The sequence below is a fragment of the Dipodomys merriami genome, unplaced genomic scaffold (genome assembly GCF_024711535.1).
Source record: "Dipodomys merriami isolate MVZ:Mamm:240054 unplaced genomic scaffold, mDipMer1.0.p SCAF_2, whole genome shotgun sequence".
Taxonomy (NCBI): domain Eukaryota; kingdom Metazoa; phylum Chordata; class Mammalia; order Rodentia; family Heteromyidae; genus Dipodomys; species Dipodomys merriami.
In genome coordinates this window covers 115,514,781-115,530,830 of record NW_027203381.1, presented here as the reverse complement: position 1 = coordinate 115,530,830, position 16,050 = coordinate 115,514,781, and the positions used below count along the sequence as shown (strand labels likewise).

Here is a 16,050-nt window from a genome sequence, read left to right as displayed (position 1 = left end):
ATCAAGAAACTGAAAATAACCTTTTACAAAATGGCCTTGGTAAAGTAGCTAAGTCAAAACAATATTCATCATGAAACAAGTAAGATACAGAAAGACTCCAATTTAAATTTTCTATTTCTTAGAAAATGGAGTCAGTTGAGAGATGGAATTCTTGTCTTCATCCTCCTCGAATTTTGTTTCCTTACTCTTTTACTGTTTAATTTCCTGAGCCTAACTCCTTCAGAACTAAAGAGTGTGACTACCAACCTTTTAGCTAAGCAGAACAGTAGTACCCGAACACCACCCTGGATTAAGTGTGTATTGCCCCACCAGGAAATAGCAGATACATTTCTTTGAATGTATTTCTTTTCCTTTTTAGTAATACAATGATAAAAAGAAAAATGACTCAGACATTTTCTATGGGCAGAAATTGTGATGCTTTCTCTCTAAATGGTTTATTTTTTACTTTCATTTTTTATTTATAGTTTCCATATTTTATATTTTCTATTGCATTTTATTTATTATTTATTTATTCCTCACTATTGCCCTTGAAAATCAGAAAAACTGTGGACCACAAAAGTATGAGACCCTCCTGAAGTCAGAAAGCTAGTTCATAGTAAAGGCAGCATTCTAACTGAAATCTGTCTGACTGAAGTTCTGTGCTTTCCCAGGCTCCTACTCTCAGAGGCAGAACATAAGCATGTGACAAACACCACTAGAGTTCTTTCCTCTACCTTGGGAATACCTATTTGCAAGTCCCAATTAGACAGCTAATTTAGCAGTTAGCCCAGATACAGCCCTTAAATTATCCCAGTGTCTGTAATTCTCATAAGGCAGGGATTATAATCCATTTACTGGTGAGTCCTCAACACAATGGTGCTAGCAGTAATATTTGTGGAAACATTAGTGAATGAACAGGGAATAACCTCATGATGTGAGGGATGAATGAATGAATGAGTGACTAAATAAATGCAACAGCTCTCAGTATGATGAGAGAAGCCTTTCCAAGCATCATGGAGTTTTCTCTGGGCTTTATTCCTGCAAGTTTCAGGGGGACTGAGACCACATTCTTTCTGACTAAATTAGCACACACCTGGCACACAATATATGTTTAACAAACTTTTGTGCTTTTTGATGGATTAACTGGAGAAAATGCCTTTCTTCAAGAACAAGTATCTCTGGGCTTTGGAGAATGACTGACAGTAGTTCTTTTCCTCAGCCTAAGGCCTTTACTAGATAACTCTCTTCTTATCTCTCCCCACTTCCTCTTCCCACAAAACACATAGTTATGATTACAAGCACCATTCCTCACTTCACATTCCTCACCTGAGTCTTCCCTGACTCTGCTTAGCCCACGAGCATGACCAAGGACTACCCAGTAAAACTTCTTTGAATGAGAATGTCACCATGCTCCCACAGCTGGGGAAGGGCTTAGAGCTCATTGACTGTCAGAGGTGAATAAGAAGGCATTAACCCAGGGTCACCAAATCACCCACCAGTAGACAGGCCAGGAGCCTGATTCTGCCTGTCAGTCCAGGACTCTAGGCTTCCTGAGGCACTACCATTTCTATGCTTGCTTTCATGTCTTCATGGTGGTCTCAGCCCAGAAAAGATGGTACTTGATGTTAAACACAGAAGGCACTCTATTATTGTGCCTGGTTTTGCTTGCTTCCTCCCTCTCTCCCTCCCTCCCCTTCCTTCCTTCCTTCCTTCCTTCCTTCCTTCCTTCCTTCCTTTTTTCCTTCCTTCCTTCCTTCCTTCCTTCCTTCCTTCCTTCCTTCCTTCCTTCCTTCCTTCCTTTCTCTCTTTCATAATACAAGAGGAGAAAATACCCAGAAATGCAAAGAAAGGCTCTCCATCACCACCTTCTGGCCGGCCCACCAGGGCCAGGGAGCCCAAGCACAGTTCCTCTGAGCACGGGAATGAGAGCTGAGGGAAGGGAGAATTCAGCTTGCACAGTACAGCTGCACTCCAGCATGGGGAAAGCTAAGTCACGGTGTGAAGAAAGATGCTGTTGAGTCTATAACCCTGTGTTTAAAAAAAAAATCATAGAACTTGGACTTTAATCATAAAGATCATTTTACCAAAGCATATTTTTAAAAGGCTGTGAAATATTATGCAACGTTGGCATGGTTTAATTATGAGTTTAGAAAAGCCGAGCACAACTTTTTCACTACAGTAAAACATGACAGAGCATGAATCATGGCATAATACTTTATGCTTAGTGTGGTTTTCGACACGGGGTCTGAGTGCTAGGCTGTCTACAGAACAAGGCATGAATTACTATCCCACAATTCACACCCCAGAGGGCTTTATGACAATTATAAAACCTCTTTTGTTTACTTTTTAAGTGATTAAAATATTTGAGCACTATATACTCACTTGGTAAATGTATGTATCTAGAACATAAGCATGGCCTATAGAAACTATCTGAGCGTATCTGGTGGCATTTTTTCCCCTCCTGTGTGGAGTGTAACACTCGCCTAACATGGTGTGGCAGCACAGCCTGCCCTGTCTGTGAGATTACACGGGAGTTCCACCTGCATTTGAACATTTTCGTTTCTGCTGAGTTTACCATGGGCCAACTCTTTTATTCCTTGCCATCTCTCCAAATCCTCCAAAATATAAATGGAAATGAAGACCTTTCTTTACTACTGGATTTCAATGATTCCAAGTTAAAGTATTTTCCACAGGAACCAGTGAGGGGTTTTTAAGATTTATATATTCCATTGTTTTAAGGAAAGGGAAGAGAAGAAGTGAAGAGGTGAAGTGAGAGAGGGCAGGGGAGAAGCTGTGTGAGGCAGGAAGGCTGACTGTCCAGAGAAGGAGAGGAGGAAGTCTTGGTCCCCTGAGGTCTGATTCTGTAGTCCACTGGGGGAACTTCAAAGAGATAAATAGAAAAACAGATACACTTCAAAAGAGATAAACTTTGATTAAATGAAAAGCCCCCAGAGGCAGCAGATATAAATATTTTATAATTATCAGGAACAGCTCATTTCTTTAGCTAATGACATATGCAAAATGGGCACCCAGTATTTTCCTAAAGAACTCTGCCTTCCTGGATTGCTGTTCTCTTTGTCCACCAAGAAGGTGGCATGCAAAAAAAAAAAAAATTAGCATTTAACATTCAAGAAAAGTACAAATTTCCTTGTACATTTTGCCTACGAATAGTCTTACTCCCCCTAGACACACACACACACACACACACACACACTGCAAACAACGTGAGGCTTTTGACAACGAAGACTTCAACAAGGTGTGGGATACACTCCTATTATCCCAGGACTCAGGAGGCTCAAGCAAGTTAGAGGCCAATTGGGGAAACAAGGTGATACCCCGCTTCAACAAAACCAAGATTCCTCTGAATGCTGGAGTCAGATGCACAAAATTCACTGCGTCTCAATAGTTGGAAGCTAGGCTTTGGTCTCTGCTTTATCCCAGGCCTCTTACAATGGCAATCTGCAGCACACAAGCTCAAAAAGATAGCTCTGGCCATTAAAAAAAAAAAAAAGTAGCCAACTTCAGCTGTTGAAAAGAAGCCCCTGGCTGATTTGATAAAGCCACTCTTGTCTTACAACCGGTTGTTGCAGTTTATTGCCAGCTTCCCTGCCAGATCTTCCAGGCTGTCATTTTTTTTTCCTGTTCCTATATATGTGTGTTTTAGTTTGGTTTGCTCTCTTCTCATTCTTTTCTTCTCTTCTCCTCCTCACTTTTGTCATTATTCTTAGAAGACACTTGCCTAAACAATACATCCAAGCCTATAGAATATTTTTGCCCAAGGTACAAAAAAAAGTCCCCAAATTTTACATTCTTCTACCTAATCCAGATAGACAGAAGATTACCCATGTTTATAAAATATTTTTATGATAATTATAATTACTGGTAAGTCTGAAGCAGAACATTCTGTACCTGAAGTTATTTGATAGTCTAGAGCTTCGAACATTATTATTAATGCAGACATCATTATTAATATGATTAAATAAAACTTTTGGAAGGAAGAGTTACCAGACAAAAGCTCCAGTGTGTGTTCATGTTTGGGGCGGGGTATGGAATTATCCAACAGAGGCATGGGAGAGTTGGGTTCAACATGCTTAGTAAACACTAGTAAACAGGCTACAAGCATGCACAGCAATTAAAACCAAGGTTCCTAGTTTTGCATGTAGAGACTTCTTTCTTTTTTTTTTTAAATCCCACACCACTTAACCGGGAACCTGATTCTCTGCAGACACCAGGCAGATCCAGCCATCCCCACCATGGTCCTACGATCAGTCCTACCAGTACCTGGGATCCATCGCCCCTCCTTCCGTGCACCCAGCAACGCCCATTTCACCTGGACGTGCCAGCGGCATGACGAGCCTCTCTGCAGAACTTTCCAGTCGACTCTCGTGTAAGCCTCTTGAGAACATATTTGCAACCCAGCTAGCGAGGAAGGTGTTGGAGACTAGAGGAGGGGAGCAAAGGGGGTGAGCAGCACATAATTCACTGAACAGAATATGGTTTCCAGAGAGACATGACTGTCCCAGGCCCACGCACTGGGTTTGGTTTGTCTGATTGGTTGGTTTGGTTTGACACTTAAAAGTTAGATTGTGAAAGTGGAGGAAGATTTTCTTTTGGAAGTCAGTTAGTTCCTCAGGAACTCAATTGCTCATGTCTGCCAGAGAGGGGTAATGGATAAAGGGATAATAATTCGAAAGGTCACAATATCAAAGGTCATTATTTTGTACCTTCAGTAAAGAAATCATTCCTGACCAGTGCTGGTAGCTCATGCTTGTACTCAGGAGTCTGAGATCTGAAGATCACGGTTCAAAGCTAGCCCAGGCAGGAAACTCTATGAGACACTTATCTCCAGTTAACCACCAAAAAGCCAAAAGTGGAGTTGAGGCTCAAGTGGTACAGTGTTACCCTTGAGCAAAAAAGCTAAGGGACAGTGTCCAGACACTGAGTTCAAGCCTCAGTACTGGCATGCACGCACACACACACCGAAAGAAAGGAAAGACAAGAAGTCACCCCAAATGAATTCTAGACTGACAGGTCTGGTCCACATGGTAGTGATGAATTCACAAGCCTGCAAACAGTACATCCATGGAGTCCATGTGGAATGGGAAGAAGCTAGTCCCCCGTCCCCCCTCCCCCCGCCATGAGGCATTCCCAACTGAGAGCTGTTCAGGCTGAAGGACCGAGAGCTCAGGTGTCATGGTTAGTATAATTGTTGTTAATACGAGCTCATTAAATATTAGTCATTTAACCTGCCAGCCCTGTGGGCTTGGCGCTCACCTTTGCTCGTGGGCAGGGAAATTGAAGTTACAGAGAAAAATTCCTTTGTGGAAGGCAAAAGAAGCAACTTAATGTTTGGGGCTTTGAAATTGGAGCTGAACCAAAGGGTGAAAATCCTTCAGAGGACTTCAGCATGATGAAGCCTACAAACGCACTTGCATGTGTGCAAGGGGAGGGGTGGGTTTAGCTTTTCAAAAGGCCCAGGGATCAGATGATAGCAGATTAGGGGAGCAGGCAAAGGGGCAAAGGAGTTGTGTCTGCCAGTTGAAATCTTGTGCAATGCGGTGTTTCCAGACAGTCATGATTATTTGAGGTTCCTCCAGATGCCTGAGCTGCTTCGAGTTTCACAGAATGACTTCTCAGAGCCACTCAGCAGCATCACAGCAGTGCTGACACTTGGGCCAAAGAACTCTCGCTTGCGGGAGGGCTCTCCTGTGCCCTGCAGCATCTGCAGCAGCACCTCTGGCTTCGAGATGCCAGGGGCACCCCTCCCCCCATAAGACTGACCATCAGAAATGTCTCTAGTTATTGGTAACTGTCCACAGGAGGTGGACAGTTCTCCCCACCCCCAGGTCAGGTGCGATAGCAAAGTAGGAAAGAACCAGCGTAGGTGCTCAGTTTTCACACTGTTTGGCCATCAGTGCCAGCATTTTCCTAACACCTGTTAGTTTACAGGGTAGGGAGAGACCCACAGGAATTGTGGCATCTGTTAAACTTGCTGTCTCTAAAGCCTATCCCTTGGAGACAGAGGTTGTTTCCAAAGGCACTTGTCACCTTTTCCCGATTGTTCTAGTACTGCATGGTGGCAGTGCACAGCCCGCTGGCCACGGACTACATCTGCAACAATGACTGTTTCCCTTGGAAATGTCCCTGCTGTGGGTCTGTCCCTTGGAATTTATTACATAAACCATCGGACTTGGTCTCCACCCAAGATTGGCACCTCAGTGTCCAAAAACTCTAGGGGCCAGCCCCTCTAGCCGGCCAGTATTCAGACGTAATGGTGGCGTCTTGTTAAAGATATAAATAAAAGGTGTACTTCAAATCTCAAATCCCAGCTCTGCTTCTCCATAAGCAGCCTTTGATTACCCAAAGAGTAAGAAGGATGTTTTTCAGCATGGGACTGTGACCCAGCCATGTCCCACATCTGCACGCAGGGATGACCCTCTGTTTTCTTGGGAGGGAAGACCAAAGGATTCCAGACGAGTTTTCACCAGTGGCAGAGAACAGCATGGAAGACTGCTCTTTAACTTGGCAGGACTCCCTCTGAGAAATCAAGCCTGGAGCACAGGCCTGAAAAGTGTTGTCATAAACCTGGGGGCAGGATAAGACTGAGACACATGAAAGAAAGTGGCTGCCCAGGCCGAAGGCTTTGAAAACTTGACACTCCTCTGTGGCTGCTTCACATTTTCATCCTCACCCCACAGCTCTGTGCACTGCCCCTCAGCCTATGCCCAACCTCACCGGGGCTTGCTTCTGTCCTAGGGACTGGGGCTCTGGTTGAGATCTCTGTGTCTGTCTGTCTGTCTGTCTGTCTGTCTGTCTGTCTCTCTCTCTCTCTCTCTCTCTCTCTTGCTCTCTCTCTGTCCTTTGCAGACAGACTCCACACCTTGTCTGAAAAGAGTTGTCATCTGGAGGTTTACTTTTCTTTTTTCTTTTTGTAAAAAAAAAAAAATTAATGTTTAGCTGCCAACCTGGGCGACAGACAGCTTGCATTAATCTGAGTCATGCAAAAGATCCTTTTAAGGCAGCCATTATCTGCTCAGGTTGGTTAATCCTGTGGGGGCAGTGGGAGGGGCTGGAGTAGAGCTGCTTTCATCCATGTAAAGCTACAGAGCAAAGAGCTGTCCTAGCAAATATTTAGCACATCGATCCAAGTAAAATAACTGAACCTCCTAATCCCCAGATTTCTTACTCTTAAAAAAAAAAAAAGCTCCCTGTGAATATCAAGGGTCCCCACTTCCACTCATACTGCTATAGAATTGAATAAGAGGACACCAGACCAGCCAAAAGGATACATGAGCGATGGCTACGTGGGTAAATTATATATGACTGATGAGTCTTAATTAGGGATGTCAAACCAGACTTACAGATGAAAATCAAGTTGGGTGCCAGTGGCTCACACCTGTAATCCTAGCTACTCAAGAAGCTGAGATCTAAGGATCATGGTTCAAAACCAACTGAGACAGGAAAGTCTGTAAAACTCTTTATCTCCAATTAACTATCAAAAAAATTCTAAAAAGCCAGAAGTGGAGGAAGTGGTTATGCTAGAGTGCTAGATTGAGCAAAAGGAGCTCAGGGACAGTACCCAGGCTGGGGGGTAGGAGGGAGTTTAAGTTCTAGGACACATGTGTGCACACACGCACACACACACACATACACACACACACACACACACAAGAGAGAGAGAAGATGAAAGAAAGCCAGTCTTTGAACAGAGCACTTGAATTTGAATCTGAGCATATCTACTGGATCTAAGTTGTTTTATCATCAGAATATATGTGTGTATATATGTGTGTAAAGATAGTCAGAGAGACAGGAGAGGAAGAATTTGACCCAGTGGATGATGTTTTATAAAATGACAGTGCTACTATGTAGGCAGAAGAAGAATCACAGGCAATATTTCAGATCTTTCAAATATTCTTCCCACAAGTGAAAGAACTATTTTCTCCCAACAGCTGAGTCTGTAACATTATTCCAGGACTTATGCCCATGACAAATTGCAGACTCACTCAGGATTCCAGTAACTTGGTACCATCACCACATTACCATGCAGTGGTTGGAACCGACTGGCAGAGCATGTCCAGACACTGCTGTGAAACATGGTGACCTTTCATTCATTTTTCCAGTGAATTCACCTTTTTGTCTCAGGGCAAATGAAGCAAGAAAAATAATGGGCAGAGTCATTTATTTGTGTCCAGAGCATTACATGAGATGATAACAAATTGATTTTTATTTGCCTAATGCTTTTCCTTCTACCCCAGCTTCTCCCTAGACTATATATATGTATATCTAACTGGAAAAATGGAGTCAAGCTTCCTGTTAACTCTCAAACATGTCACAGCTCTCTGCACAAGCAAAACAAGTGACACAGGGCTTGCTCACAGATGGCTCCAACTAGGGGGCAGGGATGAACCCTGCGGAATGAGGTGTGGCCTGGCTGGAGAATAAGCTAGTGAGTAGCCAAAGAAGGGCAGCCCCAGAATCGCTGTCAGTTTACAACATTTTCCCTGCCCACATGTCTGACTCGCTTTGAAAAGATTAACAGGAGTGTTTGTTTGAAAGTCAGACTCCTGGTTTCCTCATTAATGGAGGGATTTGCTGCAGACCTCCACTGTTTCTATAAATTTTAATTACCTATCTGATGAGTAGTCTATCCCCGCATCCCATTCACCCCAAATATACACAGTCCATTTTGAAAAATGTGTTAGAGCAATAAAAGATCATTACATGGAGGGAAGAATGAAAGGAAGGAGCTGTGAGAGAGAAAGAGAGAGACAGAGAGGGGGGGAGGACTGGAGGAGAGAGGGAGAAAGAGGAAGAGCGCGACAAAGAGACAGAGAAACACCCATCAAACTAGCTCTCCTTGCTGGAATAATAGGCTTGAAATATGAGGAAGTTGATCAACAACCAATGCCTTCCAAAAACAGATTAATCTACCCTGGTAGCTTTCCTTTCACGGCAAGCACCCTCTAGTATCTCCTGCCAGCCTGAACCCAAAAGATCACAGGACCTGTGCCATCAGAACTTAAATTTATTCCATGTGCTGAGTTGAGAGCTTAAAGTTTTAAACATTGAATTATAACTTTTTTGTTTTGTTGCTGTTTTTGAGTTTGTAGATGTGGTTCTGGCCTGCTCATTTAATCAGTAATTCTGAAGGACAGACCCTACCCTAGGACGCTATCCTAGAGTCATAGTTCTCAGCCAGGGCTGGCTATCCCTCCCTCATACCCACCTTCATGTTATTTGGCAATGACAGGGCACATTTGGGTTGTCACTCTAGAGGACATCCTACAATGTACAAGGCAGCCCTCAACCACCCCTCCAAACAATCTGGCTAAAAATGGCAGTAATAATGTCACTTCTTATAAACTCTGATCTATTCAGAAACCTTTCCTGGCATTCATACCCTCTAATAATTCCCAAGGGTAGCATGGAGGTAGGCAAGATGTAGAGGGATATAATCACAGGACAGCCAAAACCAGTTTATAAAACTGAATCCTAACAAATTTAGAGATGTGCAAAAGTTTGACATGTGCAAAAAATGGAGGAGATAAATCAAAGCCCTATATACGTTCATGTTAACAAACCAATAAGGCACATATTATAGAAAACCAGGTGAATTCAAGGCTGTATTGTTCCTAAAAATGTGAAATCAGAGTGAGGTAGATGTGGAGAGAGAGGTGAGTGCTAATGATAATTCAGTACTTCATTTGGCACGTGTTATGTTGGATAAGAGGAAATCACCCAACTTTCAAGTGCTCAAAGCCTACAAAAATGGACCATTTCTATGGTTCAACCTAAATATTATATAGAACATATTAATACTTTTAGTACTGTGTGTAACATATTCTAGTAGTAATATATGAAGACATCCACATTCCTAAGTTGCTGTTTATTAATGTCAATATAATAATACATTGATAGTTAACATATTAACTCTGCAATGAATTGATCACTTATTGACAATATGAGTTGCCAATATATTAATGTTCATTCGTATCAATAAAAGGCAGGCACATTTTTTCAGCAACAGGCCAAAGAATATTTTAGACTTTGTGGCCCCTACAGTCTCTGTCATGATCACTCTAAAGCAACCAGGGACAAAATATAAAAGAATGAGAGAGGCTTTGTTCCTATCTGTGGATAATGGAGTTTTAATTTTTCTGTATTTTTCATGTATCACTAAATATTATCGTTAGGATTTGTGTTAAAACACTTAATAAAGTAGAACTCTTTCTCCTGTGATATGCAAGGCAACCGGCCTCAGCTCTACTTGGCCGATGGACTGCAGGTTTGCCAGTCTGGGCTTATAACTATCTTTATCAGTATTATGCATATTACATCATGGCTGTCCTATGAAAATACCAATACGTATTTATTACACTACTTGCATCACATCTTCTATCACATGCCATAGTACGCGCTATCCCGTGTTATTTTCTGCCATTATTCAGCGCTTTTCTTACCATCAACCCGGGCGCATGGCATTCTGGGTAATCAGCTTTGCAGGTCATCCTCCACTTCCGGCACGTGCAATTCTAGATAGTCCTCCACTTCCGGTGCATGCCATTCTAGGTAGGCCTTCACTTCCGGGTAGTGGCATTCTGGGTGTTTTTCACTTTCGGGGGCGCATGACATCCTGGGTAATCCTCTCCTTCCGCGCTCATAGCATTCTGGGTAGAAAGCCCCTTCTTCCCGAGAGGCAGCACCCCAGGTAATCCCCGACTTCCAATGCGTGTGGCATTGTGGGTATTCCCGGGCCGCCCTGCGCTTCCTGCGCAGGCGCGTTCGGGCGGAAGTGGCTGGGCCTGCGCCGCCGCCTCCCGGTCGGTCCCGCCGTCCTTGCTGCGCAGTCACGCGTCCCTTTCTCTCCCGCCCGCAGCCGCCGCGCCGGACCTGACGGCCTTCGGAGACCCGCGCCAGTTCCCCGCGCTGCCCTCCATCTCGGACCCGCGCATGCACTACCCGGGCGCCTTCACCTACTCGCCCACGCCGGTGACGTCGGGCATCGGCATCGGCATGTCGGCCATGAGCTCGGCCTCGCGCTACCACACGTACCTGCCGCCGCCCTACCCCGGCTCCTCGCAGGCGCAGGGCGGCCCGTTCCCCGCGGGCTCGCCGCCCTACCACCTCTACTACGGCGCCTCGGCCGGCTCCTACCAGTTCTCGGTGGTGGGCGGCGAGCGCTCGCCGCCGCGCATCCTGCCGCCCTGCACCAACGCGTCCACCGGCGCGGCGCTGCTCAACCCCAGCCTCCCGAACCAGAGCGACGTGGTGGAAGCCGAGGGCAGCCACAGCAACTCGCCCACCAACATGGCGCCCGCCGCGCGCCTGGAGGAGGCCGTGTGGCGCCCCTACTGAGTGAGGCCCGCGTCGCGGCCGCCCTGGCCTCTCCTCCTCCTCCTCCTCCTCCTCCTCCCGGGGGCCGTCCGCGCACCCGGGGGAAGAGCCTGCCGTCCAGGCCCCCCTCGGCCTCCTGCACTTACCGAAGCCCGCGCAGTTCGCTCCCGCCACCGGCCCGCGGCCCTCGGCAGACCTCGACGCGCCGACCCCGCGTGCCGGCGCCCACCTGCGTCCGCTGGAGCCAGCGAGGCTTTGCCGAGGGAAACTGTGAATGCTTCCGTGTTAGCAATGCTGTGAATAAAAGAAAGGTTTTGTACCCTTGACTTCACTTTTTAACCAAGTTGTTTATTCCAGAGAGTGGAATTTTGATGATGGGGGGAGGGGGACACCGCGCGTCCCGTTTGGCGTTTATTTCTCCCCCTGATTTTCTTTACTTCCCCCCCCCCACACACACACACACCCCGCACCTTATAAATGGCAAAAAAAAAAATGCTTATCGGCATTGCGGTGGTTCTTATTTTTATATCTATCTATAAAAATCTGAGCATCTTTCTTGCTTTGACACTTAAATAGGATTCCCATTTCTGTACGGTTTATTTAACTTTTCTTTTGGACTTCTGTGTAGGGTTTTTGTTTTTTGAGAGAGACAGCTACAGCTTTGGGTCATTTTAACTACTGTATTCCCACAAGGAATCCCTATTTATGTATCTTGATATTCAGACATTTACTTATATGTTGATACTTTTTTAATTATTTAATTGTACTTATATTAAGAAGAGAAATATCAAGTACTACATTTCTGTTTTTGTTTTTTAATAGTAGCCAAAGTTAAACGTACTGAAAAAGGCTGAGGGGGGAAAAAAGGATGGGTTATGTGATGGCTTGGTTATCTAGAAATATTGTTTACATTAAACTCCCTTTCATGTTAATCAAACAAGTTGGTAGCTAATGCAGCAATGTTTTCAATAGGATTTTTGACACTGAGGGTCACTCCCACGATCAGAAGTATGGAGCTTAGCCAAGGTTGTCATCTAGTAGCTTCAAACAGAGAAGGTGGAATCTGGTCTCAGAGGATTCAGGGGGTTCCAATGATTAGACCTGCAGAGAGGGTTTAATTTCTGCCTAGGGTAAGCTACTCAAAGACCTTCTGATCATTTCAGACATGCTTTGTAACAGAACGCATCTGAGGTAAGCTGTGTGGAGAAGCACTATTTACAAAGAACCAAATGAATGAATTTAGGAATTTCTGATACAGTACCAGTTCACTGAAGCAGAACAAAAGTTGTGGCTGTCCCACAAGATGCTGAGAGAAGGGATAGGACCAGGTGCCTTTGAGGCACAATGGTCTCCAGTGGGTAGGCCAAAAGCAGGCCCAAAGGAACTAATTTTCCTGGGCCTGCTCAGGGTAATACATGGCAGAACATCCCATCAGTACAGGACTCCCATCCCAGTTGTTCCCCAACATATTTGTGTTGCTTCCACCAGGTTAAGACCCTAACCCATGGGGGAGGTTATGTGCACTTTTATCTGTGCCCCAGCGTGACAGGAAAGATTCACTGCTGCCCATAGCTACAATTCAGTTGTACCTGGTGTCACTGTAAAGTTTGTGGCACTATTTTTATTAGAGGACTTGTCAGAATGCAGGTGTTGTACAACTGGTAAATATTAACTGCTGATTTTGACATGTGTGCTCAAAATGATCTGGTTGTTTGTTTAATGTACCTCTTAAATTAGTTGAAATGATTTCAGGTCAACTCTGAAGAGTGTTTGAAAGCAGGACTTCAGAACAGTGTTTGATTTTTATTTTATAAATTTAAGCATTCAAATTAGATATTTGGCTGCAGGCAGCAAAACAGCTGGACTTATTTAAAACAACTTATTTTTGAGTTTATATATATATATGATGATGATGATGATATTTGTTTTACACATGCAGTAGCACTTTGGTAAGAGTTAAAGAATAAAGCAGCTTGTGGTGACAGGTCATTCTTAACTAGAGAAGAGCTATAGCAGACCTTGGAGAAACTCTGAATAATACTCCTTTTTAAGTTAGATATTGCTCCCTTTACAACACAGTTACATAGGTTATTTCATATTACATTTTTGGATCACATTTTAGAAAGTTAAATTTTCATTTCTGAAAAAGGACTATTAGCCCATTTCTCCAATATTTCTTAAATGTTCTTTTTGGCACATGTTGTCATAATCTGACCTGAGATAATGCTGGGGAAAGATGAAGGAAAAAATTATTTTTCACTTTAATCCTGGTACCTGAAGATACTCCAATTCAAATCTGACCTAGTGATCTAAGAGGAGAATCAGATAATCCCTCACGCTGAACCTTACTCTCAATGCCAAGCATGGAGTGGCGTGGTCACTTTGTTGTAGACTCACTGGTTTGACCATTCACAGCTTTGAACCTTACCAGCCTAGATAGTATTTAAACCTTTAAGAAAAGAAAAATCAAACCTTAGTTCTTTTGGAAATAGATCTCACAGAAACACATTTTTCTATCTAAGGAATTGCATTCATTTGCCTTTGGTTAAATTAAAGTGTCTTCAGGTAAATAACAGCATCAGCAAGACCCTGAAGTTAGTCGTGTAATAACTGTATGTATCTGGGAGCACTGTCCAGGAGAAGAGAGTGAATCAGCCCTTTCTACTGCTTATTTATGACCCCATTTTAAAAAATTCAACATGGACACAGTTCAGTTCTGTTTTTCTATCTGGAACTGTTTTCCTCCCTTCTCAAACCCTCCCTTTCCTCTTCCCCTCCTCCTCCAAACGCTAGTCTCCATCCTACATTCTCTCAATCTCTGTAAAGAGGTGGTACACACCCATCCTATAACCAAGGTCCAGACCACAAGGAGATCCAGCTCTCCTTTTGCATAGAGAACAGTCTGAGTCAGCCTTTCTCCTGTTCATGGGTTTCTTCCAGCAGAATAGAGACCTTGCCAACCATTTTGGATCTGCTTGCTGTCCAAATACAGCAACAGAAATCTTCCTCCTTGGCAAATCACAATCAGTGAGTTAGCCTTTCTGCTGCCTAAGGTTTCTGTGCAGATAAACAGAAGTGCTCTGATTAGAAAGGAAATGAATGGTTACACTTAACTGTCCTACAATTTAGGATTGCAGATTTCTTTCTTGAAATACCTGTTTCCTTGGGACATTCCATCCTAGTGATTTGGGGTTTTGATGGTTTGGGATTTGTTTTTTGTTTTGGTTTGGTTTTTTTGTTTTTTTGTTTTTTTTTGCTGGGGGGGAATGACATGTTTGGGATCTTTTGTACATGAAAAAAAAATGGTTTGACAATCTCAAGAAAACTTTCTTTTTTACATCTGAACAAAATATCTTTCTGTTTACCCTACAGTATACAATTATTTGGGATTTTTTTCATTGTTTTTGGTTGGTTGTTGGGAATTTCTTCCCTCCCTTCAAGTTAGGTCAGTATTGATAAAGCTGATCATTTGGCTTTTATTTCTCTCCTCCAGAAGGGTTGCATCAACAAAGTTAATTGTATTTATGTATGTAAATAGATTTTAAGCTTCATTATAAAGTATTGTTAATGCCTGTAATAACTTTTTTCAATTTTTGTATGTTTCTGAGGACTTTATGTTTGCTAAATACTGTAGAAAAAAAAGTGCTTCTTTCTACTTTATTTTAGACTTTTAAACGAACTATTTCTTTCTTACTGACTTTTGTAAACAGCTAATAGCATGGTTCCAATTTTTTTTAAGTTCACTTTTTGTTCTAGGGGAAATGAATGTGCAAAAAAAAAACCAAAATGAACTGTTGGTTATTTGTGTTATTCTGGATGTATAAAAAAAATCAAAGGAAAAAAAATAAACTTCCAAATTGAAATCACAGTATAACAAACCTATTGAAACACACCTATTCTGTTACCATGAGACAGAGTTCTTTAGGTCCCACCTACTGGCTATTTGTGTGGCAATTAAGAGATTTGATAACAGAACATCCTGGAAATTAACATGTGGACTTTTTTCTCTGGCATTGATATTCTGAAAACTTCCTGAGGGAGTAATGTGAAGCTCATCTTAAACCAGATAATAGTGGAAATAATTCCCCAAAACTCCCTATTTAAGGTGTTTATCAACCTCACAGAAGAGCAGCCAGCCACTCCATTGATCCCCATCCACTAAACATATTTGAGTGATCACCCCCCCCCCCCGCCTTTCAAGGGACTCCATCACATCCCATCTGTGCAGGAAGCTGGGCTGCTTGGGCCCCCCCAGAATCCATTGGAGCCTTTCTTTGTACAAAAGTTGCTTCTGTAAATCCAATATAACAAGTGCAAATGGCAAGTAATTTGACAAGTACATACAGCCTATCAAATTAGTCTTGTCTTTCTGTCTGAGATGAATGACTGGCTGCCAGATGAAGCCTACAGACAATATACTACAAAATACTCTTCATAAATAACTCCAAATTAAAGCTGATTCCTCCCCCTCATTCTTCCAGCACGCCCTGGCTGCTGAGGGATAATGACTTGGAGAAGGCCAAGGCACACTGGGTTCTTTGAGTGGGAAAAAGCCCAGAAATCTTGTAATCCTTACTTTAAAAGTATGACCGAGCCAGGTAGCTACTCAGGAGGCTGAGATCTAGGCTTACAATTTGGAGCCAGCCTGGGCAGACAAATTCAAGAGATTTTTATCTCCAATTAGCCAATGAGAAGCCAGAAGTGGTAGAGTACCCACCTTGAATGGGGGGGGGGGTG

General features: G+C 43.3%; 1 protein-coding gene across 5 annotated transcripts in view; it reads left to right on the top strand.

The window, feature by feature from the left end:
* Runx1 (RUNX family transcription factor 1) overlaps positions 1-15,221 on the top strand; it is an 803,982-nt gene extending 788,761 nt beyond the window's left edge. For 4 of the 5 annotated variants that reach the window (XM_070030636.1, XM_070030638.1, XM_070030635.1 and 1 more), the window contains 2 exons: positions 4,205-4,366; positions 10,856-15,220. In XM_070030636.1, coding sequence (XP_069886737.1) covers positions 4,205-4,366; positions 10,856-11,334 — 641 coding nt within the window. In that variant the 3' untranslated portion in view covers positions 11,335-15,220. Of the gene's footprint in view, positions 1-4,204; positions 4,367-10,855 lie in introns of all 5 variants that reach the window. The other variant, XM_070030639.1, reaches the window with a different exon arrangement.
* Positions 15,222-16,050: the final 829 nt, after the last annotated feature.